At 40.1% G+C, this 23510-nt stretch overlaps 1 protein-coding gene across 1 annotated transcript; it reads left to right on the top strand.

The window, feature by feature from the left end:
* The first annotated feature begins 2866 nt into the window (after nucleotides 1-2866).
* On the top strand, nucleotides 2867-3466 carry LOC138868994 (uncharacterized). The gene is made up of 2 exons (XM_070146579.1): nucleotides 2867-3029; nucleotides 3075-3466. The coding sequence occupies exons 1-2, from the start codon at nucleotides 2867-2869 to the stop codon at nucleotides 3464-3466; spliced, it is 555 nt and encodes a 184-aa protein (XP_070002680.1).
* Nucleotides 3467-23510: the final 20044 nt, after the last annotated feature.

The raw sequence follows: 23510 nt of genomic DNA, 5'->3' as shown, positions 1-23510 counted from the left end.
GTACAGGCCTCTACAGTCCCAATCAAGAGGTCCTTCAAATTTTTGAATTTCTGGACAAAAAATCCAACTTTCAAAAATACAGTAGCAGAAAACTGGACAGTAGACTTTCATGCAAACCCTTTCACTTTGTTCAATCACAAGCTCAAAAAGGTGAAGAAAGCTCTTTCAATCTGGAGCAAGGCTACATTTGGAAACATTTTTGAAAAGATTGCTAGTTTGGAAGAGGTGGTCTTAGTTCATGAAGCACAATTCGAGTTGAATCCTTATTTTCAGAATAGAGAAAGACTTATGAAAGTTCAAGTTGAGTTCATAAAATACTTAACGCTAGAGGAGGAATTTTGGAAACAAAAATCTGGATTGTCATGGTTCAAAGATGGAGATAAGAATACAAAATTCTTTCATGCGCAAGTCATGGAAAGAAGTAAAAGGTTGGAATTGAAGAGAATCCAAAATAGCGAGGGCAATTGGATTGAAGATTCAGTGGCTATGGCAGAGGAAGTTGTAAAATATTTCACTGATCAATTTCATGAAGATAAGGTTCCTGATGCATTTGACATACTGGATCATGTGCTACACATGGTGAATAATGAGCAGAATGATATCCTTTTGAGGCAACCTAACAAAGACGAAGTGAAAGAGGTAGTGTTTGGGCTCAATGGAGACAGTGCAGATGGACCGGACGGATTCACTGGTTGTTTCTTTCAAGCATGCTGGGATATAGTCGGAGATGATGTCTATGACATGGTTAGAGCTTTCTTCAATGGGCATAATCTACCAAAGTTTGTGACTCACATAAATTTGGTGCTATTACCTAAGAAGAAACAAATTTTGACTTATTCTGATATGCGACCCATTAACCTTAGCAATTTTATAAATAAAGTTTTCTTGAGGGTTGTTCATGAAAGGCTAGCTGAAATGCTTCCTAATCTAATATCAGATGAGCAGACAGGATTTGTTAAAGGGAGAAGCATCATTGAGAATGTGCTGCTAACTCAAGAAATAATTACAGATATTAGACTAAGGACTAAAGCAAGGCCAAATGTGGTGATAAAGTTAGAGATAGCTAAAGCCTACGATCGACTTTCTTGGCTTTTTTTTACTAAGGTTTTGAGAAAGATGGGGTTTGGAGAAAGACTCATAGGTCTGGTGTTTGGTATCATCTCAAACAATTGGTATTTTGTAATGATAAATGGGCAGCCCTATGGTTTCTTCAAGTCGACAAGAGGAGTGAAACAAGGAGACCCTCTATCCCCTACTTTTTTTATTCTGGCAGCTGAGGCATTATCAAGAGGTTTGAATGCATTACATTTGAACTTGCATTTATGTGGATTTGGATTGCCTAAATGGAGTCCTAAGATTAACCATCTTGCATATGCAGATGACGCTATTATTTTCTCTTCCTCGGATGCAACTTCATTGCAATTAATAATGCAAGTCCTATTTGATTATGAAGCTGCATCTGGACAACTTATTAACAAGTCGAAATCTGCTGTATATTTACACCATAATACTCTTGTAGAGGTGGTAAATAAGGTTTAGAGGATATCTGGGATTAACAGGCAAGATTTTCCCTTTACTTACCTTGGGTGTCCTATTTTTTATACAAAAAGAAAGATGGATCATTACCAAAATTTACTCACCAAAGTTATGGACAAGTTACAGGCATGGAAAGGTAAACTACTCTCAATCGGAGGAAGATATATTTTGATCTCGCATGTTTCTGCAAAGTATGCCTATTCATCTACTATCTGTTGTGAACCCCTCTACAAATGTTATAAATAAGTTGCATAAGATGTTTGCACAATTCTTCTGGAGTAGTATTGTGGTTGGAACGAGTAGACATTGGTCTTCTTGGGCTAACCTATGTCTTCCATGTGATGAGGGAGGAATAAGTTTTAGATCTCTTCATGATGTCTCCAAAGCATTATTCTGTAAGTTGTGGTAGAATTTTAGAACAAAACATACCCTGTGGAGTTCGTTCGTGAGTCAAAAATATTGCAAGAAACTCAATCCTATTATTGTCCCTTGGCGTCGTGGATCTCATATATGGAGAAAGATGATAGAATGCAGGGATATTGTCGAACATCAAATTGGTTGGCATCCACGAATGGGTTCCTCTCTCTTTTGGTATGAAAACTGGATGGGGCTTGGAGCATTATATTTTATTACTCCTCCAGATTTGGTCATTGATGAATCTATTAATAATGTGCACGATGTGGTACAAGAAGGTGCATGGGATGTAGACAAATTAAAGGAGCTATTGCCAGAGGAGTATGCTACACATATCATAGAGAACATAAAGCCTCCAGTTGCATCTGATATTTTGGATAAACCATTTTGGATGTTGGAAACAAGAGGAAGTTTTAGTGTGAAGTCTGCCTGGGAGTTTTTGAGAAAGAGAAATGATCCAGCCATTGCGTACAGTAAATTGTGGACAAAAGGATTACCATTTAAAATATCTTTCTTCTTGTGGAAGGTTTGGAAAGCAAAACTGCCTTTAGATGATTGGATGAGACGATTGGGCTATTCTATGCCATCCAAATATTGGTGTTGTGCTCAAGAACAAGAATCAATGCCTCATTTATTTTTTACATCTGATGCAGCAACAAGAGTATGGACCTACTTTCTAACAAATGCAGGAATTACCATGGAAGGTTTGTCGTTGCACCAAGCAATTGTGAAATGCTGGACAGCAAAAGTTGTACATCGTCTGCAGCATATTCTACAAGCGTTACCAGCTATCATCGTGTGGGAGCTATGGAAAAGAAGAAATAGCTAGAAGTATGGACAGGTGGTGACAATAAGTCGAGTTATATACCAAGTCTCTACTACCTTACAGTCGCTTGTCAAAATAAGGAAACCTAGCATGCAAAATGTACCTCACAAATGGCCTGAATTGATTCAAAAATTAGAGAAGTATACTCCAGATTTGAAGGTGACAAAAGTGATCTGGGAACTACCTAATGAAGGGTGGATCAAGGTCAATATAGATGGGGCGAGCAGAGGAGATTCTAGAAGGAGTTCCATAGGTTATGTGATGTGAGATGAACAAGGAGATGTAATCTATGCACTAGGAAAGGAAATAACATATGGTACAAATAATGAGGCAGAGGAAGTAGCAATTTTGGAAGCAATGAGGTACTGTGTAGACAATAGACTCGCAAATGTTATGCTACAAACAGACTCCATGCTCATGAAGAATGTTTTAGAAGGAAAATGGGGAGCTCCGTGGAATATTAATGAGTACTTTGAGGAGATTAAAACACTAATAGAGGAATGCAATGTTCGAGTTTCTCATATTCTAAGGGAGGGCAATAGTCTAGCAGATTATATAGCGAATTGTGCACTGGATAGTGGTGACTTTGAAGCTCAAGGATTTGCACAACTTGATTCAAATAGTAGGATGATTGTGAACTTGGATAAATCGCAATGTCCTTATTTGAGGGTGAAGGCTGCCAAGAACTAAGAGGGAAACAGATAGATAACAAAGGAGAGAAAGGGGACCAAGAGGAATGTTGTGATCATTTACAGGAGATCACAATGTTATGTACTTTAGCTAACGTCGTGTTCTTTGTTGCAGAGATCATTGGTGTAACCATGGCTTACCAGCTTATTAAACTTACTTGGATTGTATTAGCACGGTCTTCTCACTCCCAGGTAGTGAAGTCAGTTGTGAGCTCAAGCATGAAACCATCGATAGGATACAATGGTTTAGGGAAGTGGATCTGGAACTTCACCTGTAAGCATCTGATAGTTTGCTGCAGGATTTGTCAACGACATAAGGATAACATTTGGCTGGTGAGAAGTATGACCTCATTACAGAAATGCACTACAAGAAGTCACATATCAAGAGTCACCAACGGAAGATACAGAAACAGCAGGACACTACATCAATCAAATTGAAATGGTTGTTATGGCAAGGACATCTCTTCATGCATAAAGGAAACATCATAGCAAATTTAGATAGAGCTTTGTAGAAGAACTCAATTGCACTTAAAAAAAATTGTACCTACTGGTACAAAGCTGAAGAATAGATGAGGAGCTCAACAACGACCAAAGATACGGTATACGTAAATGGAGTCACCATGAGGGTCCGGAAAACTGAAGAAGGTAAATGTTTTAATACTTGGGATATGCAAGGCATTCAGCTTTGCAATCATGCTGTAAATGCACTACATGCTCATGTATCAAAAGGAGGAAAAGGTTGTCAGGCGTGGGTTCATATACCAAGTAATGTTGTGGACAGTGTAGTCAAGCGCATTGGGATATTAAAACAAGGAACTTGGGGTCTCGTTTTCTGTACATTTTTTAGTACTTGGATAATCCTTCAATTGTGGACAACAAAATACACGAGCAGCACACACAGCAAGCGATGGGCAGCAATATTACCACATGCTAGGGAATTGGGATACACAAATGCTAAGGATATTCAGTTGACGAGCCATTGCATTTTTACTTTACTGTGTAGGATCATGAGGGCATATACAAGCAAACACCATCAACAAAACTGGGCAGAAGCAAGAATTCAAATACAAGGGGCTACAAAGTCAAAAGCTGGGCAGTGGCTACTAGGCTAAGAGGCTTTATGTGCAGTATGCAAGTTTGGAAATTGGGCACGCGTGCTAATCTGATGCATGGGCTAGGTTTTTCATCAATGTGTACATCAGTTCATATGTGATACCAATTTTGAGTCCGTTGCTCAATATTGGTAATAGGTATTATGTAATAAACATAGGTTATTATTTCCATTTTGCAAGACCACCTGACATTGTATATTTTATTTTGTTTTGATTTATATATATAAAAACTAGCCCTAGGCATTGCCTAGCGGACTGCCAAAAAAAATATATTGTAGTAATCAACTCCTTTTATAATGTTAACAGCTTTAAGGATATTTCTGTCTTTTTAACAGAAAAAAGTTCTTACCAGCACTTGTTTACCAAACACTTAAACAACCTTTTTTAAAGCTTTAGCACTTTTATCCAAACAGGTAACTACTTATTTATAAAACAAGTTTTAGCACTTAAAAGCTATTTTTTTTCCAGCTAATCCAAACGGGCTCTAGAACTTGCCCTGCATGTTATTGAAGCGAAATAAAAGTGTTGCTTTGTTTAGAAGATGATAATAGGCTTTTTTAGATATGTCTTGTGAATTTTAGCCTGTTCAGATTTTATACCACTAGTTAGCCCTTTGAGCCTGTAGCCTTTTGTTTGGAAGCTGTACTTTTGCCTTGATCCTTTTATTGAATCCCTAGTTTTTGCACCCTACTTCCTCGAGCACTATTGCTTACACTGTGATATTATATGATAAATTTAAACAAAGGGATGATTAAGTGATAATGGTGACCAACGATAGCTGCAAAGTAATAAAAAGGCCCTCTTGAAAAGAATGTGACATGAAAAAGAAAGAAAAAAGGGAATGAAAAAAATGGCTTTGAAAAAAAAATGAAGCGTTCTTGATATGAGGGAAATACTTGTGAAATAATTGATGAAGAGAGGGCTGAAAAATAAAGTGAAGAGTAGAAAATAATGGGTGATGAAGTCTAAACGTGCAAAATGCTTAGGGAAATGTAAGTCACTATTATATAATTCTCCTACCCGTCCCTTAGCCAATATTACAACCCGATAAAGTCCTATTTGATTCTATTCGAGCATACTTAATTAGCAGAGATGTACATAATGGGCAAGCTTATGGTTCTTTGTGCACACATGTGAATTCGTTTGTGAGTGCGAGAGTTGTTCTTTGATGCAAAGTCCTTAAATTATATTAATTCTTTGATCTGAGTTTACGGACTATTTATTCTTGTGAGGGCACTTGTTTCATGATAGCTAGGTGATGTTATTATCTTTATTTGACAGAGTAGGTGAGCGGTCTTAACTTTGGTGAGTTAGAGTCCCTCTCTGAGGTTAGGAAATTAGAAGTTTGTTGTTTGTTTGTGACTTATATATCTTGCACGATGATGAGGGAGTGTGTATCTGATGGTTTGAGTTGCTATAGGGCCTAATTGTTAGCATCCACAAAAGTGGTGGTATTTCTAGGCTTGATTTATTGAGAGTAGTTTTAATTCTTACTCGAGGACGAGCAAGAGTCTAAGTGTGGGGTGTTGATGTTCGGCCAAAAATGCATATATTTTTCCGTTGTTACCTCACATTCTAATACTTTTAATTATATTTTGAGTATTAATTATATTACATTATGCTTAATATTATATTTTAACTATATAGGAATAAACCGGTGTGAAGATAAAAAGATTGGAGCAAAATTAAATAAAACGCGGAAGAAAAGAAAAATAGAAAAGGAGACAATGGGGGGACACCATTTGGTGTTTGTCCCCCCCCCCAAGTGTAAGACACAAGAAAAGGGAAATACAATGAAAGCATGGAATTGGAATTGAAGAACGTTGAAACGTTACTGGATTTGGCGCTGAGGCCAGCGCTAGGCGTTGGTCTGGACGACGACGGGGTGGGATTTTCCTATTTTGTTCAGGACAATGTTATTTCGGTCCTACATGACCCCAACTCGTATAAAAGGGTTCCTAAACCTAATTTGGAGGGGATCTAACATACATTAAAGGAGAATTCACGTGGAGGAACACACACCACGCTTGGAGGAGGCTTCTAACTAGTTTTTCTTCTCTTCTCTTCCTTTAATCTCATAGTTTATTAGTTCTAGAGTTTTGGGTGCTACATCAACGTTTGTCACAACTCGGATTTTCTACCTTCGGGAGTTGTGATGGCGCCTACTCGTGGAAGCTAGGCAAGCCACGTATTGTAGAATTTCTAACTCATTTATTAGTCCTTCTTAACAACTTAAACTAACATGTGATCAACGGTAAAACATTAACGTTAAGTAAAAACAGGCGGAAGACTTAATCTGATATAAGTAACCATAACCAATACGACTACGTCAACATACATCTCTACCCGGAATCCGGTGTCACAATATCACGGACTGTCTATGAATACTACAACAAATCTCTGAAAAGAAAGTACAATCTATCTTGGAAACAAATGAAAATAGAATACATAATAGGATAGAAGAGAACGTCGGGCCTGCGGACGCCTGCAGGACTACCTCGGGATCTCTAGCTGGACTGAAGGCAACTACCCCAAATGCTATTGTCCAAAAGCTGCTCCGAGATATGCACATAGTGTAGAGTGTAGCATCAGCACAACCGACCCCAGTGCTGGTAAGTGCCTGGCCTAACACCGACGAAGTAGTGACGAGGCTAGGACCAGACTACCAAATAAACATGTGCAGTTGTATAATATGCAGCGAAAAATAAAACAAGAATAAATAAGTAGAGATGGGAGGGGGTACATGTTGTGGGAAAATATCGGTACCAACAGTAAATTAAGAGGAAAGCATAAGAACAATTTAGGATTTACAGCAAAAAAATAAGGACTCGTATCCAATCTACAAATACTTCATATTATCAATTGTTGCGGCACGCAACCCATTCCCAAAACATACTAACTCTGTTGCGGCGTGCAACCCGATCCATATCATTTATTACTGCTGCGGCATGCAACCCAATCCAATTATATTATTCTTACGGCGTGCAACCCTATCCAAATATAATATTGTTGAGGCGTGCAACCCGATCCAAATATAATATTGTTTTGGCGAGCAACCCGTTCCAAATATAATATTGTTGCGGCGTGCAACCCGATCCAAATATAATACTATTGCGACGTGAAACCCGATCTAAATATAATATTGTTGTGGCGTGCAACCAGATCCAAGTACACAGTTCAACACTAATCACAACAAGAGTCCCGGCAAGGGATCAATAAAGACACCACACTATCCCGGCAAGGGAATCGACAATATAAGCAATTACGTCCCGGCAAGGGAAATTAGCTATAACCAAACTTGTTCCAACATCTAACTACCTCAATTAGCACCAATACTCAACCATAAGTACTTCCCATGAGGATAACCATAATCCTTGCTCAACACAGAAAATCAACAACTTAGGCATTTGTAGGATTTATCAAGAATACAACAATTTCAAATTTAAGACTCACGGTCATACCTGACACCAACGTATAGATACTCGTCACCATGCCTATACATCGTACTCAACAAATAACATGTAGCACATAGGACACAACTCCTAATCCCTCAAGTTAGGGTTAGGCAAAACGCTTACCTCGATGCCACGAACATAATTCAAGCCTCTACTGTTGCTTTACCTCATGATTCTACCACCAATTCGCTCGTATCTGCCACAAGTTACTTAATTACATCAATAAACGCTAAATGAATCAATTCTAATGCATGAAAATGAGTTTTCTAAAGTTTTACCCAAAAAGTCAAAAGCGCCCTCGGGCCAACATGGTCAAAACCCGAGGTTCAAACCAAAACCCGATTACCCATTCCCCCATGAACCCAAATATATAATTTGTTTTGAAATCGGACCTCAAATCGAGGTCCAAATCTCCATTTTTTGAAAAACCTAGGTTCTACCCAAAATACCCAATTTCTCCATGAAAATCATTGATTTTGAGTTGAAATCATGTTAAAAGATGTTAATGATTGAAGAAAACGAGTTAAAATTTACTTACAATCGATTTGGAAGAAGAGTTGTCTTTGAAAAATAGCCCAAGAGTGTTTTGGTTTTGAAAAAGTATGAAAAATGAGAGTTTTTCGGCTAAGTATAAAAATTGCAGGTTGTAGATATGGGAATTCCGACCAGGGTTCGCAACCTCTACTAGGTTCGCATTTGCGAAGGGGTTCTCGCATTTGCGAGTTGGGAAATGCGAACAAGGGATCGCATTTGCGATAACAAGCCCATAAGGGGCCTATCGCATTTGCGAAGGAAATCTCACATTTGCGAGGAAGAGCTGGCCTGGGCTGTTTCGCATTTACGACTCAGCCTTTGCATTTGCGAGCCAAGTTTCGCAAATGCGAAGCCTGAAGGCCTGATCACACCAGCTAAAAACCTGCAATTCACCAAGTCCAAAATCCACCCCGTGGCCTATCCAAAACTCATCTGAGCCCTCGGGGCTCCAAACCAAACATGCACACCAACCTAACAAAATCATACGGACTCGCTCGTGTATTCAAATCACTAAAATAACATCAACAACTATGAATTTAGCATCAAAATCATGAAATTTCTCAAGAACTTCAAATTTCCCATTTTTCTCAAATATGATCCGATTCACATCGTTTCAAGTCCGTTTCTTACCAAATTTTACAGGCTTATCTAAAATCACATATAAGACCTGTACCCACATAGGAATAAAAATACGGGCCCGATACCATCAAGTTCTAATCACAATTCATTTCCAAATATCATAAATAATTTCAAAAAATAATTTTTTTTTAAAAATCATTTCTCAGGCTTGGGACTTCGGAATTCGATTCTGGGCATACGTCCAAGTCCCATATTTTTCCACGGACCCTCTGGGACCATCAAATTACGGGTCCAAATCCGTTTACCCAAAATGTTGACCGAAGTCAACTTAAATGCATTTTAAGTCAAAATTTCAATATTTTTCACAGATTTTCACATAATAGCTTTTTGGCTATGCGCTCTGTGCATGCAAGTTGAGGTGATGCTGAAAGAGGTTTTTAAAGCCTCAGAATGCATAATTAATTTTTAAAAACAAGTGTTCATCACATTCTCCACCTCTAAAACAAACGTTCGTCCTCGAACGGACATAAGAAGGAAGTACCTGAGTCGGGGAAAAGATGGGGATAACGGCTCCGCATATCGGACTCGGACTCCCAGGTCGATGCCTTAGCAGGCTGACCTCTCCACTGAACACGAACAGAAGGAAAACTCTTGGATCTCAACTGACGAACCTTCTGGTCTAGAATAGCTACCGGCTCCTCCTCATAAGACAAGTCCTTGTCCAACTAGACAGTGCTGAAATCTAACACGTGTCAGCAAGCGCGTGTTCTGCTCCAGGATCTGCACATAGTGCAGAGTGTAGCATCACCACAACCGACCTCATGTGCCGGTAAGTGCCTGGCCAAACCCCGGCAAAGTAGTGACGAGGCTAGGACCAGATTACCAAATAAACCTCTACAGTTATATAATATGTAGCGGAAAATAAAATAGGAATAAACAAGTAGAGATGGGAGGGGGTACATGTTGTGGGGAAATATAGGTACCAACAGTAAATTGAGAGGAAAGCATAAGAACAATTTAGGATTTACATCAAAATAATAAAGACTCGTATCCAATCTAAAAACACTTCGTATTATCAATTGTTGCGGCGCACAACCCATTCCCAAAACATACTAACTCTGTTGTGGCGTGCAACCCGATACATATCATTTATCACTGTTGTGGCATGCAACCGATCCAATTATATTATTATTGCGATTTGCAACCCGATCCAAATATAATATTATTGCGGCATGTAACTTGATCCAAATATAATATTGTTGCGGCGTGCAACTCATTTCAAATATAATATTGTTGCGACGTGCAACCCGATCCAAATATAATACTGTTGCGGCGTACAACCCGATCCAAATATAATACTGTTGCGGCGTGCAACCCGATCCAAATACACAGTTCAACACTAATCACAACAAGAGTCCCGACAAGGGATCAATAAATAAACCACACTATCCCCGCAAGGGAATCGACAGTATAAGCAATTACGTCCCGGAAAGGGAAATCAACTATAACCAAACTTGTTCGAACATCTAACTACCTCAATTAGCACCAATACTCAATCATAAGTACTTCCCACGAGGATAACCATAATCCTTGCTCAACACAGAAAATCAACAACTTAGGCATTTGTAGGGTTTATCAAGAACACAACAATTTCAAATTTAAGACTCACGGTCATGCTTGACACCAATGTATATATACTCGTCACCATTCATATACGTCGTACTCAACAAATAACATGTAGCACATAGGACACAACTCCTAATCCCTCAAGCTAGGGTTAGACCAAACACTTACCTCGGTGCCACGAACACAATTCAAGCCTCTACTATCGCTTTACCTCGTGATTCCACTACCAATTCGCTCGTATCTAGCCATAAGTTACTTAATTACATCAATAAACACTAAATAAATCAATTCTAATGCATGAAAATGAGTTTTCTAAAGTTTTACCCAAAAAGTCAAAAATCGCCCCCGGGACCACATGGTCAAAACCCGATGTTCGAACCAAAATCCAATTACCCATTCCCCCACGAACCCAAATATATAATATATTTTGAAATCAGACCTTAAATCGAGGTCCAAATCTCCATATTTTGAAAAACCTAGGTTCTACCCAAAATACCCAATTTTCCCTATGAAAATCATTGATTTTGAGTTGAAATCATGTTAAAAGATGTTAATTATTGAAGAAAATGAGTTAAAATTGACTTACAATCGATTTGAAAGAAGAGTTGTCTTTGAAAAATCGCCCAAGAATATTTTGGTTTTGAAAGAGTGTGAAAAATGGGAGTTTTTCGGCTAAGTATAAAAATTGCAGGTTGCGGATATGGGAATTGCGACCAGGGTTCGCAATTGCGAACCCCGACCTCTGCTAGGTTCGCATTTGCGAAGGGGTTCTCTCATTTGCGAGTTGGGAAGTGCGAACAAGGGATCGCATTCGCGATAACAGGCCCAAAAGCGGCCTATCGCATTTGTGAAGGAAATCTCGCATTTGCGAGGAAGAGCTGGCCTGGGCTGTTTCGCATTAGCGACTCACCCTTCGCATTTGCGGACTCACATTTGTGAGCCAGGCTTCGCAAATGTGAAGCCTGAAGACCTGATCACACCAGCTAAAAACCTGCAACTCACCAAGTCCAAAATCCACCTCATGGCCTATCCAAAACTCACCATGCACACCAACCTAAAAACATCATACGGACTCGCTAGTGTATTGAAATCACTAAAATAATATCAATAACTATGAATTTAGCATCAAAATCATGGAATTTCTTAAGAACTTCAAATTTCCCATTTTTCTCAAATATGATCTGATTCACGTCGTTTCAAGTCCGTTTCTTACCAAATTTCACAGGCTTATCTTAAATCACATAGAAGACCTATACCGGGCGCTGGAACCAAAATACTAGCCCGATACCATCAAGTTCTAATCACAATTCATTTCAAAATCTCATAAATAATTTTTTTTAAAAAATCATTTCTCGGGCTTGGGACCTCGGAATTCGATTCCGGGCATACGTCCAAGTCCCATATTTTTCCATGGACCCTCCGGGACCGTCAAATCACGGGTCTGGATCCGTTTACCAAAAAAATTGACCGAAGTCAACTTAAATGCATTTTAAGTCAAAATTTCAATATTTTTCACAGATTTTCACATAATAGCTTTTCGGCTACGCGCCCGGACTGCACACGCAAGACGAGGTGATGCTGAAAGAGGGTTTTAAAGCCTTGGAATGCAGAATTTATTTTTAAAAGCAAGTGATAACATTTTGGGTCATCACATCGTTATAGTTTGAAACTTGAATTGTTCTTATTATTTTATCATATTGGTTTATTTACTCAATCTTGCGCTTAATTATTTGATTACTTGATCACCAATTGAATACTATCTATGGATCTAGGATTGAACTAGGGAGATGGAATTCTAGATTACATATAAGATTGAGTAGAGCAAGATCTTAATTCCGGGAAAGGGGGGAGGCGGATTTGCGGTTAGGATAGGAATATACCTAATCGCCTTGCTTGGTTACTATACAGGAATTATTAATGCTTTCTTTTTAATTCTGATTCCATAGGAATACTTCGAGAGAAGGCTACAAGCAATATTAACCTTGTCAACCAATAAATAAAATAAATTAATTAGATGATTTAGGTAGAAAACTCGACAGAATTGTTAGCTAACCCATAGCTCTAGAATATTCACTCACATTGAATTTGTCTTTAAGCTTGTCGTTGTTTTCTTTCATCTCTTAATTTATTACTCTAGCTTAAATTTTAGTTAAATATTCATACTTTACGATTCGCTTGAATAGATTAGTTGTTTGGTTTAATTTAGTTGATAGTTAATCACAAGTGCATGTGGGTATGATATTTGGACTTACAATCCTATATTACTTGTCGTTCACGTATACTTGCGTGTGTGTCTAGGAGCAATAGGTAGCATCCCCAGCAAATCTGTAAGAAACACCTTTGGGAACTCGCACATAACTAGTAACAAATCCATGGAAGTAACCTCCACACTAGGATCACAGATATAGGCTAAATAGGCCAAACACCCATCTCGACTATACACCGAGCCCTCACATATGAAATGACCTTTCTAGTTGAATGGACAGGAATCCCTCTCAACTCCAATCAAGGAAACCCCGCATAGCTAATGTGACAATCTTGGCGTGAAAATCCAAAATAACATGATAAGGTGACAACCAATCTATGCCCATGATCACATATCAAGTAATAGAAGGTCTACCCTAGTATCATAGCTCCCGATAGTGACCAAACAAACATGATAGACCCGATCTACCACAAGAAAGTCCCCAACAGGCGTAGTCGCATAAACAGGATCACTCAAAGAATCGCGAGACATATCCAAATATGAAGCAAAATAGGATGACACATATGAATAAGCGGAACCTAGATCAAATAGAACTGATGCATCTCTATGGCAAATTAGAATAATACCTATGATGACTACATCTGATGACTATACCTCAGGTCTAGCTGGGAATGCGTTCTACGTCTCACCACTTTGACCTCCACCTCTCGAACGACCTCTATCTGGCTGACCTCCACCTCTAACGGCCTGACCACCATCTCGGGCTGTCTGACCCCTGCCTCTAGCTGGTTGAGAGGGTGGTGGAGCAACTAGTGTTGGAATCATGGCACGAGTATCCTAATGTGGTCTACTACTCTTCAATCTAGGACAATACCTCCTGATATGACATGCATAGCCGTAATCAAAATAACCCCTCGACTAGCATAACTACTGAGTCTGAGATGATCCCGATGACCCGAATGACGATCGTGGTTACTCTGTAACGATGTGCACTAATAGGAGTTGAAGGAGAATTGAACACTGGTTGCTTTAAACGAGACCCATGTGCACTATGACCACCTGAAGAACCGTGAGACACCTAAAGTGCTGACTAAACGGGCGTGATAGGATGACCTCTACCAAATGAACCTCTACCTCCAAATGAGATACCACTGAAAATACCAGAATGACGAGTCCTTTTCTCAGATGCCACCTCTTTGCCCTGACCACCAATTCTCTCGATCCATTTAGCTCTACAACCCGGTTGAAAGAAATATCATCCTCGGTCTCTATGGTCATATGCAAGCTGATACCATAAGTAAGTCCAACGATAAATATCCTCACCCTATCCCTCTCAATAGGGATCAAGTTAGCTCCATGGCATAATATATCCACAAATCTAGTCTCATACTAGGTAACAGTCATGTTACCCTACTGTAGGCGCTCAAATTGGCTGCACAGATCCTCTCATTGGGTAAAAGGGATAAACTTCTCCAAAAATAGCTATGAAAATTGATCCCAAGTGAGTGAAGATGAGCCGTTGGTCTGCCCAGACCATACTCTTGCCACCATCTCTTGGCAGAACCAATCATATGAAACACTAGACTCCATTGAACTCTACTATGCCCATGTTGCACAATACCTCATGGTAACAGTCCAAGAAATCCTTTGGGTCCTCAGTAGGTGTACCACCAAAATGAATAGGGAAAAGCTTGGTGAACCTGTCCAACCTCTTCAACCCCTATGTCGATATAGCGGGCCTCTCCCTAGGCTATGTAGCAATAACGGATTAAACTACTCCAACTGCTGGATTCACCAGAGTTTGATATATGGGATCTATCTGCTCTAAAATATTAGTAGCTAGAGTCTGGGGTCCTCCTCCAGCCTGGGAGATGGCTGATGCTACAGGAAATGCACTCCACACTCTCTATAAGGCCCACTAAGCGGACTAGGGCATCTTGAAGTACGTGGGTGGCAATGAACCCCTCTGGGACTTGAGCTGGTCTAACTGGCACAGCTAGGGTAGGGATCTCTTCCTCCTACTCGATCTGAGGCTCTGCAATAGGTGCTGCTACACGGGCTCTAGCTTGAGCTCTGCCTCAGCTTCAGCCTCTACCCATGGTAGTGGCTGCAACCTGGGACTCATGCTCCTACTTGATAGTGGATGTGATGCGTGTTCTCACCATCTGTGAGAGAACAAGAATATAATAATTCAAACATAAGAGATAAAATAACCTCGCATGATAAAGAAATAATGAAGTGACATTTTTGTAATGACCCGGCTGGTTGTTTTGAGAATTAACGCCCTGATCACCTATTAACTGCCTTCCCCGTGTTTGTTTCTGCTATTGTGAGTTGATGGGAAGATTCGTTTTGAGTTTTAGAGTGTTTTGGGACATTTAGTCCATAAATGAGAGCTTAAGCTTTACAATTTAGACCATAGTTGGAGCGGTGTGAAGACGGCCTCAAAATGGGATTCTGTTAGCTCTGTTAGGTGATTTCATGTCACAACCCAAACTGGAGGGTCATGACTAGCACCCGGGCCATACTTACCGAGCACCAACGTACATTTTATCTAACCTTCCTTATTATCCTTAAGGACCGATGAGATCAATATAAATGGTAGATATGGATCATGAACAACCAACAATGAAAGATAATGGTATGAACATACTTTACATGGGATAACCAGACAGTCAGGAAACTATATATAAGGTACGAGCTACCACGCTGCCATGAAAGACTATACAACAAAAATCAGCCGACAAGGCATACCAAACTATACATGAGTCGACACTTGTCTATGAGCCTCTAAAGGAACATAAGTGAGGCAACATAGCTATAATAGGGCCCCGACATACCCATAATGTCTATAACAAAATGATACCAAGACCACGGCAAGTCCGGAGAAGGGATCTAGCCAATAACCGTTAAACTGGGCAGTCTACTGTGGTGGGGAGCTGTGTCTGCCCATCTATCAGGACCTGCAGCATGACATGCAGCGTCCACATATAAAAAGGACGTTAGTACGAATAAATTACTGAGTATGCAAGGTAGAAAAGCATAAGTATGAAAAGTAATATGAATAAGGATAAAGAATATACAACCTGTAACATCTGGGTACCTCTGTGGCTACTGACATGAAATGCATGATACAAACACACACAAACACACACATATATATATATATATAAACTTTTAAAACACACGCCTCTATGGGCATCATCATCATATCGTACCCGACCTCAGAGAGGACTTGGTAAAATCGTACCCAGCCATCATAAGGCTCGGTAGAATCGTACCCGGTCACGTGGAGCTCGGTAAAACCCAACTGATCAGTGGTTGCACAATAAGTGTCATACCCGGTCGTCTATAGCATGGCTCAGTAGAGTAAAATAGATACATATATACAATATATGCTGGACTCATTGGGATAATATTTTGAACCTTCCAGAGTGATCAAGGTCGGTATCCTCTGTACATGTTATTAGGACTAACTCTTTATCATGAATCTTATAAGAATCAGAAAGTACCAACAACGTTGATAACATAAGAATAAGAGAAGCAACATCAACATCAATCGCTTCATAAGAAGGGAAACAATATAAGTACTGCTAGCTTCTAAGAGTAGAGTATCTTTGGAAGCTTGTTCATTACATTATGTGAAATCGGAGTCGTGCAAAAGAAGGAAAGGGATGGCCTCACATACCTTGTTTGTACCGCCCAACCTCAAGCTATGCAAATTTCACGACTCCTTAGTCTACAATAAGAGAAACAACACTATCGTTATTATTTAAGCATCATAACTATTATGTATCGACCATAACTTATCTTACGATGAAACGGACAGCATCTCCCCTATATATATGAATTCATACAAGTCAAAACAATCACCAAATAGCTCAAAAAACATCAATAATAATCATATTGAGCCTCCCAAAATAGTCCACACAACCTAATCACTTCATACATAAAACGACCACCGTAGTAGTGTCAAACGACCCGAAAATGTTACAACGAATGACCAGCAAACCACCCTTCCATTATGTGGTGTTTATCCACACCCTTTCTCTTCTCAACTCCATAAAAACAGTAGCAAAAGATACAATCCAATAGCAATACAAAACAGCACACAAAATAGCCCCACAAGTTCAGCACCTCAAAATTCATTTTTTAGTTTATTTAAACATGTTTCAAGTTGTCTTTTCTTTAAAATTGAGAAACACAACCAAAAGTACATAATTAAGCCTCTTATCCAGTAAATCAACCATGAATTTAACTTAAAAATAAGTTCACCAACAACCAACCATGACGCAAGGACAAACAACATACCACTCTTTTGAAACTCGCTAGGTCTAATTTTTACGATAGAGTTACAACTTGTAAACGCATAGATAATGGAAGGAGGAGCATAACCTTACCTTGTACTAAATATAACCCATGAAACCTGGCCCTTCTTAATCAAAAACCAGTTCCTCAACTCAGTTACAAAAAGGAGAAAGAGAAACTAACAAGCTGTCCAGACATTCTGGCACTAGAATCACGTCGTAACACTAGAAATACCCTATGGTTTGTGTGGGATTTTTGGGGAGAAGTTGCAGGGTTCAATTTGGTTTTGAAGGTCTGAAATATGGGTGAAATAACTGGATTGATAATCCCTTAAAAGTCCCCTCTTGGCCGACTTTGGGGCTTTTAATTTTTTCCTCTCAATTTGGCAAGTAGGTGATGCACCTAATTGTCACCTTACCAATCTGCACAAGCTCGCAAAAATACGAATATCTCTATACTCCGAGATTGTATTGACAAACGGTTTAATGAGTTGGAAACTATACTTATAGATATTTAATTTTGTGGGTAAATCACCCCGTAATTCGTAGTAAATTGGGAGAAAAGATTAGTAACATTCGACCTAATGTTTAAGTAAAACTATGAACCTAATTTGCGACAACTTTTGTCGACTTTTATTTCATAACTCGTTTGACTTCAAGACTTATGATACGGATATTATATGATTCAAGTACCTTAAAACACAACCTCTTGGGTATATTAAGCACCGCTAGGTTTACCCGGAAATACGAGTTACAACATCCTTGATTTATTTAACTTCTAATACTTGTTAGTCACCCTTATACACCCTTGTATCACTTAAGACCAATAGGATTAACTTCTTATCATCTTAAAGAAAATTCCTTCTTGGATTTACGTTGACTAACTTATGGCATGAACTAACATGTGTGGATATGGGTTGTAACATTTCAGGCTTAGGGACGTGTTTGGATTATATTTTGGAGGCCCGTAGCTTATTTAGGCTTGAAATGATGAAAGTTGAATTTTTGAAGTTTCCGGATCGATAGTGAAATTTTGATATCGGGGTCAAAATCCGACTCCAAAAGTTAGAATAGCTCTGTAGTGTTGAATGTGACTTGTGTGCAAAATATGGGGTCAATCGGACATGGTTTGGTTAGTTTCAACATCGGTTGTAGACTTCTTGAGATTTCAAGTTCATTAGGCTTGGATTGGAGGGTGAATAGTGGTTTTAGCATTGTTTGATGTGATTCGAGGATTGGATTAAGTTCGTATGATGTTTTCGGATTGGTTGGTATGTTTGCTTGAGGTTCGGGGCGCTTTGGGTGAGTTTCGGGTGCTTAACAGACTTGATTTGGACTTAGGCAAAATTTTGAAGTTTGTGCTGTTATTTTCACACCTGTGGTGGGGAGATCGTAGGTGCGGCCCCGCAGAAGTGAGGAAGGAGTTCACAGGTGTGGTATGGGGCATAAAGAGAAGTGGTCGTAGATGCGACTCAAGAACCACAGAAGCGGAACCGCATTTGCAAAGAATTGAGCGCAGCTGCGGTGCTTGGGGATTTAATGAAACTCTGTAGATGCGGAGCCCTAGATGCAAAAGTGGGACCGCAGGTGTGATCCTGGGAGCGCAGATGCGGGCACCACTGGGTAGAAAAAGGAAATTTTGAGGGTTTGAAGTTCATAACAGCAAATCCGGTTTTTAGCTTGGGGGAAGGCGATTTTGTGAGAATTATGAAGAGGAAATCAGTGGATAATGATTCCTAACCCTATTTCGTTTATATTTCATCAATTTATAGTAATTTTCTCAATCTAATCAAGGAATTTGAGTGGAAAATGAGAATTTGGGGGAAAAGTTTCCCAATCAAGTTTTTGGATTTTGATCGGGTTTTAGGTGTCGGAATTGAATAATTTTTGGATGAGTGATCTCATAAGTGAATGGGTGTTCTAAATTGGTAACTTTTACCTGATTCCAAGATGTGGACCCAGGGAAGATTTTTGGCCATTTTTCTTATTTCTCGTTGTAGCTTCAAATTCTTTAGTTTAATTAGTTGTTTGTAGTTTTATTTACGTTATGTAATTGATTTGATTAGATTTGGGCCACTCGAATTTGGATGCTCATGGCAAGAGCGTGATATCGTATTGATTTTTAGCTAGTTCGAGGTAAGTGTCTTGCCTAACCTAGTATGGGGGAACTCACCTTAGGATTTCGTACTGTTGTTATATGAATGTTGTGTACGTGAGGTGACGAGTGCGTACATGTGCTAACTATTGAAAAACCCCGTTTTCATTAAGTAAATATCTATGTATTCTTTTAATTGAGCAGCACTAGTAAATTAAGCCTCCTATTTAGCTTAGGAAAAGCATGCTTATGTGACTTAACTGTCTTACCTACTTTAACTGCTTACCTGGACTTTCTGTAGCATGTTTAGAGTAGAAATGTCCTACTTTCCTGATACAAACTTGAATAGAATTGTAGGATTCTTTCCAGATATTGTTGTGTGTTTACTTTGGGACTACAGATCGGCATTCCGGGAGATCCCCCTGAACATTTATAATTGGGACTATGGGACGAGATCCCGGGAGATCCCCCTATTCTGGATATTTACTTTGGGTCTACGGATTTGTATTCCGAGAGATTCCCCTGCATATTTATGATTTGGAATACGGGACGATACCCCTAGAAATCCTCTACACATTTACGTTTGGGACTACGAGATGATATCCTGGGAGTCCCCTGTTGCTATCTCTATGTGCTGAGTTATATTATTTCTATGATTTTATTCTTTATCGGCTGTTAGTATTTTAATTATACTGTCACATTTCATACTGTTTTACCTTATTATATGTATATAACTAGTAGGGCCCTGACCTTCCTCGTCACTACTCGATCGAGGTTAGGCTTGGCACTTACTGGGTACCGTTGTGGTGTACTCGTGCCCTTTCCTGTTTTCGTGTGCAGATCCAGGTTCTTCTGCTCAGCCATACTATTAGTGAGGCAAGGCGATTTCAGAGACTTCGAGGTATATCTTCCACGTTCACAGACCGAGAAGTCTCTCTCTATTCTCCCTTTTAGATAAAGACCTTCTGTAATTACTTTTGTTTAGACTTCTGGAGTTAGAACACTATTTGTGATTCATGAGATTCTGGGTTTTGGGAGTGTTATAATTGTATATGTCGAGCGACATTTTAAACTTCTCTATTATATTACCCGTAAATTGCTAGCTTCATATCTTTATTTTCCTATTTCGCAAATTGTTAGGCTTACCTAGTCGTAGAGACTAGGTGCCGTCACGACAGTTCAAGGAGGGAGAACTTGGGTGTTGACAAGTTGGTATCAGAGCTCTAGGTTCATAAGAGTGATGAATCTCAAGTCAGTTTATTAGAGTCTCATGGATCGGTATGGAGATGTCTGTACTTATCTACGAGAGGCTATGTAATTGTTAGGTATTTGATTTCCTTGTCGTGCGAGATTTTGATATCAAAACTCTAAACCTCTGCCTTATATTCTCTCACAGATGGTGAGGACACGTGCTACCGGAGATGAACAGGCACTCGCGCCTCCTGCTAGAGCCGCTAGAGGTCGAGGCTGGGGTAGAGGCCGAGGATGCGTAGGAGGTACAACTAGAGCACCTGCATGAGCTACCACAAAGGAGCCACCAGTAGCTCCAACCAGAGCCCAGGCACCTGATACGCCTATTGCTACTGCTACTCCAGCTCTTTATGAGACCCTAGCACAGTTCATGAGCATGTACACCACTCTAGCTCATACAGGGTTGATTCCCCTGGCTCCAGCCATATCTCGGGTCGGGGGAAGAGCACACACTCCCACCGCCTGTACCCTAGAGCAGCAGGTCCAGGTTGATTAAATCCCAAAGGTTATACCGGTATCGCTTGTAGCCTCAGTTCAGCCCGAGTACAAGGCAGCAGCTTCAGAGGATGAGCAGCAGTGGCTTGAGAGGTTCAAGAAGTACAAGCCTCCTACATTCAGTGGTCTAGCATCAGATGATGCTCTGGGATTTCTAGAGGAGTGCTACCGTATCCCCCCGCACTATGGGTATATCAAGATCGAGTGGCGTTTCTTTCACTAACTTATAACTTTGAGGAGCAGCCTATCAGTGGTGGCATACTTTTGAGTTGGACAATCCAGCTAAGGCAGCTTCCCTTATATGGACCCAGTTTTCAGATATATTTTTGAGGCAGTATGTTCCTCAGAGCCTCAGGGACGCATGGCATGCAGAGGTTGTGCATTTGCGCCAGGGTACTATGACTGTTTCGGAGTATGCTATCCGTTTCACTAACTTGGATAGGCATACACCGGCCTTGGTTTCTACAGTTCATGAGAGAGTTCGCCGGTTTATTGAGGGGCTCATTCCCAGCATCAGGTCCAACATGGCCCGGGAGTGGGAGATGGATATTTCTTATTAGCAGGTGGTGAGCATTGCTAGGAGAGTAAAGGGCATGCTTGCTCGGGATAGAGAGGATAGGGAGGCCAAGAAGTCTCGAGAGTTGGGCCATTATTCTGGTGCCCGTGCTCCAGCTACAGTTTGTCATGGTAGGAGTTATATATGTCGCCCCATTCATTCAGCTCTTCCAGTAGTTAGTGGTATTCCGGCTCCTCCTAGACCTCAGGAGCCTTATTATGCACCTCCACTATCTAGTGCACCTCCTGTAGGGGTGCTTTCAGTGGTCAGTCCAGCAAATTTGGCCCGAGTAGTCACATCCGCCACGTCCTCCCAAAGCTTGTTTTGAGTGTGGTGACACACGCCATATGGTGAGGGATTGTCCCAGACTTAAGAGGGATGCACCTCCACAGACTTCTCAGCCACAGCATGCCCCGTAGAGTTCCCAGGCTATGATCATTGCACCAGTTGCTGCCCCACCTGCCCAGCCAGCTACAAGTAGAGGTCAGGGAGGTAGAGGTCACCCTAAAGGGGGAGGCCAGGACAAATACTATGCCCTTCCTGCCTGTACTGAGGTTGTCGCCTCTGATTCTATCACCACAAGTATCATCCTAGTTTGTCATAGAGATGCATCGGTTTTATTTGATCCAGGCTCCAATTATTCTTATGTGTCCTCTTATTTTGCCCCACATTTGGTCATATCTCGGGATTCTTTGAGTTCATTTGTTTATATTTCTACTTATGTGGGAGATTCTCTTATTGTGGACCGCGTTTATCGGTTGTGTTTGATTGTTCTTAGTGATTTTGAGACCAGAGCCGATTTATTATTGCTCAGCATGGTAGATTTTGATGTTATCTTGGGTATGGACTGGTTGTCGTCCCATTATGCTATTCTTAATTGTCACGCCAAAACCGTGATGCTGGCTATGCCAGGTGTACCACGAGTAGAGTGGAGGGGTACTTTAGATCACACTCCCAGTAGAGTTATTTCATTCATTAAGGCTTAACGAATGATTGAGAAGGGTGTGACACGTATCTAGCTTATGTGAGATATGTCAGTATCGATACCCCTACAGTTGACTTAGTCCTGGTAGTATGGGATTTCCCTAATATGTTTCTAGCTGATCTTCCGGGTATGCCACCCGATAGAGATATTGATTTCTACATTGATTTGTTGCCGGGCACTCAGTCGATTTCTATTTCACCTTATTGTATGGACCCTCTTGAGTTGAAAGAGTTGAATGATCAGTTATAAGAATTGCTTGATAAGGGCTTTATTCGGCCTAGTATATCACCTTGGGGTGATCCTATCTTGTTTGTGAAGAAAAAGGATGTTTCTATGTGTATGTGCATTGATTATCGCCAGTTGAACAAAGTTACAATGAAGAACTGGTATCATTTGCCTCGTATTGATGATCTTTTTGACTAGTTACAGGGTGCACGAGTGTTTTCTAAGATTGATTTGCATTCAAGTTATCATTATTTGAAGATTCGGGAACCAGATATCCCAAATACTGCTTTTAGGACTCGGTATGGTCATTACGAGTTCCCTATTATGTCATTTCGGCTGACCAATGTCCCAACAACATTTATGCATTTGATGCACAGCGTATTCCGGCCATGTCTTGACTCGTTCGTCATTGTTTTTATTGATGACATTCTGGTATGCTCCCGGAGTCAGGAAGATCATGAGAAGCACCTAAGGACAGTGCTTTAGATTTTAAGAGAAAAGAAATTACATACGAAGTTCTTAAAATGTGAGTTTTGGTTGGATTCCGTGGCATTATTGGGTCACGTGTTATTGAATAAAGGGATCAAGGTGGATCCAAAGAAAGTGGAGGCAGTGTAGA

Source organism: Nicotiana sylvestris, chromosome 5, assembly GCF_000393655.2.
Source record: "Nicotiana sylvestris chromosome 5, ASM39365v2, whole genome shotgun sequence".
Taxonomy (NCBI): domain Eukaryota; kingdom Viridiplantae; phylum Streptophyta; class Magnoliopsida; order Solanales; family Solanaceae; genus Nicotiana; species Nicotiana sylvestris.
The sequence above is the reverse complement of the archived record's forward strand: the minus strand, read 5'-3'. Positions and strand labels throughout refer to the sequence as shown.

Bases quoted from the DNA above. Each gene is read 5' to 3' on its own strand.
- LOC138868994 (XM_070146579.1), top strand. From the start codon at position 2,867: ATGCAAAATGTACCTCACAAATGGCCTGAATTGATTCAAAAATTAGAG. The intron at 3,030-3,074 runs GTTATGTGATGT...TCTATGCACTAG, and splicing joins TTCTAGAAGGAGTTCCATAG to GAAAGGAAATAACATATGGT.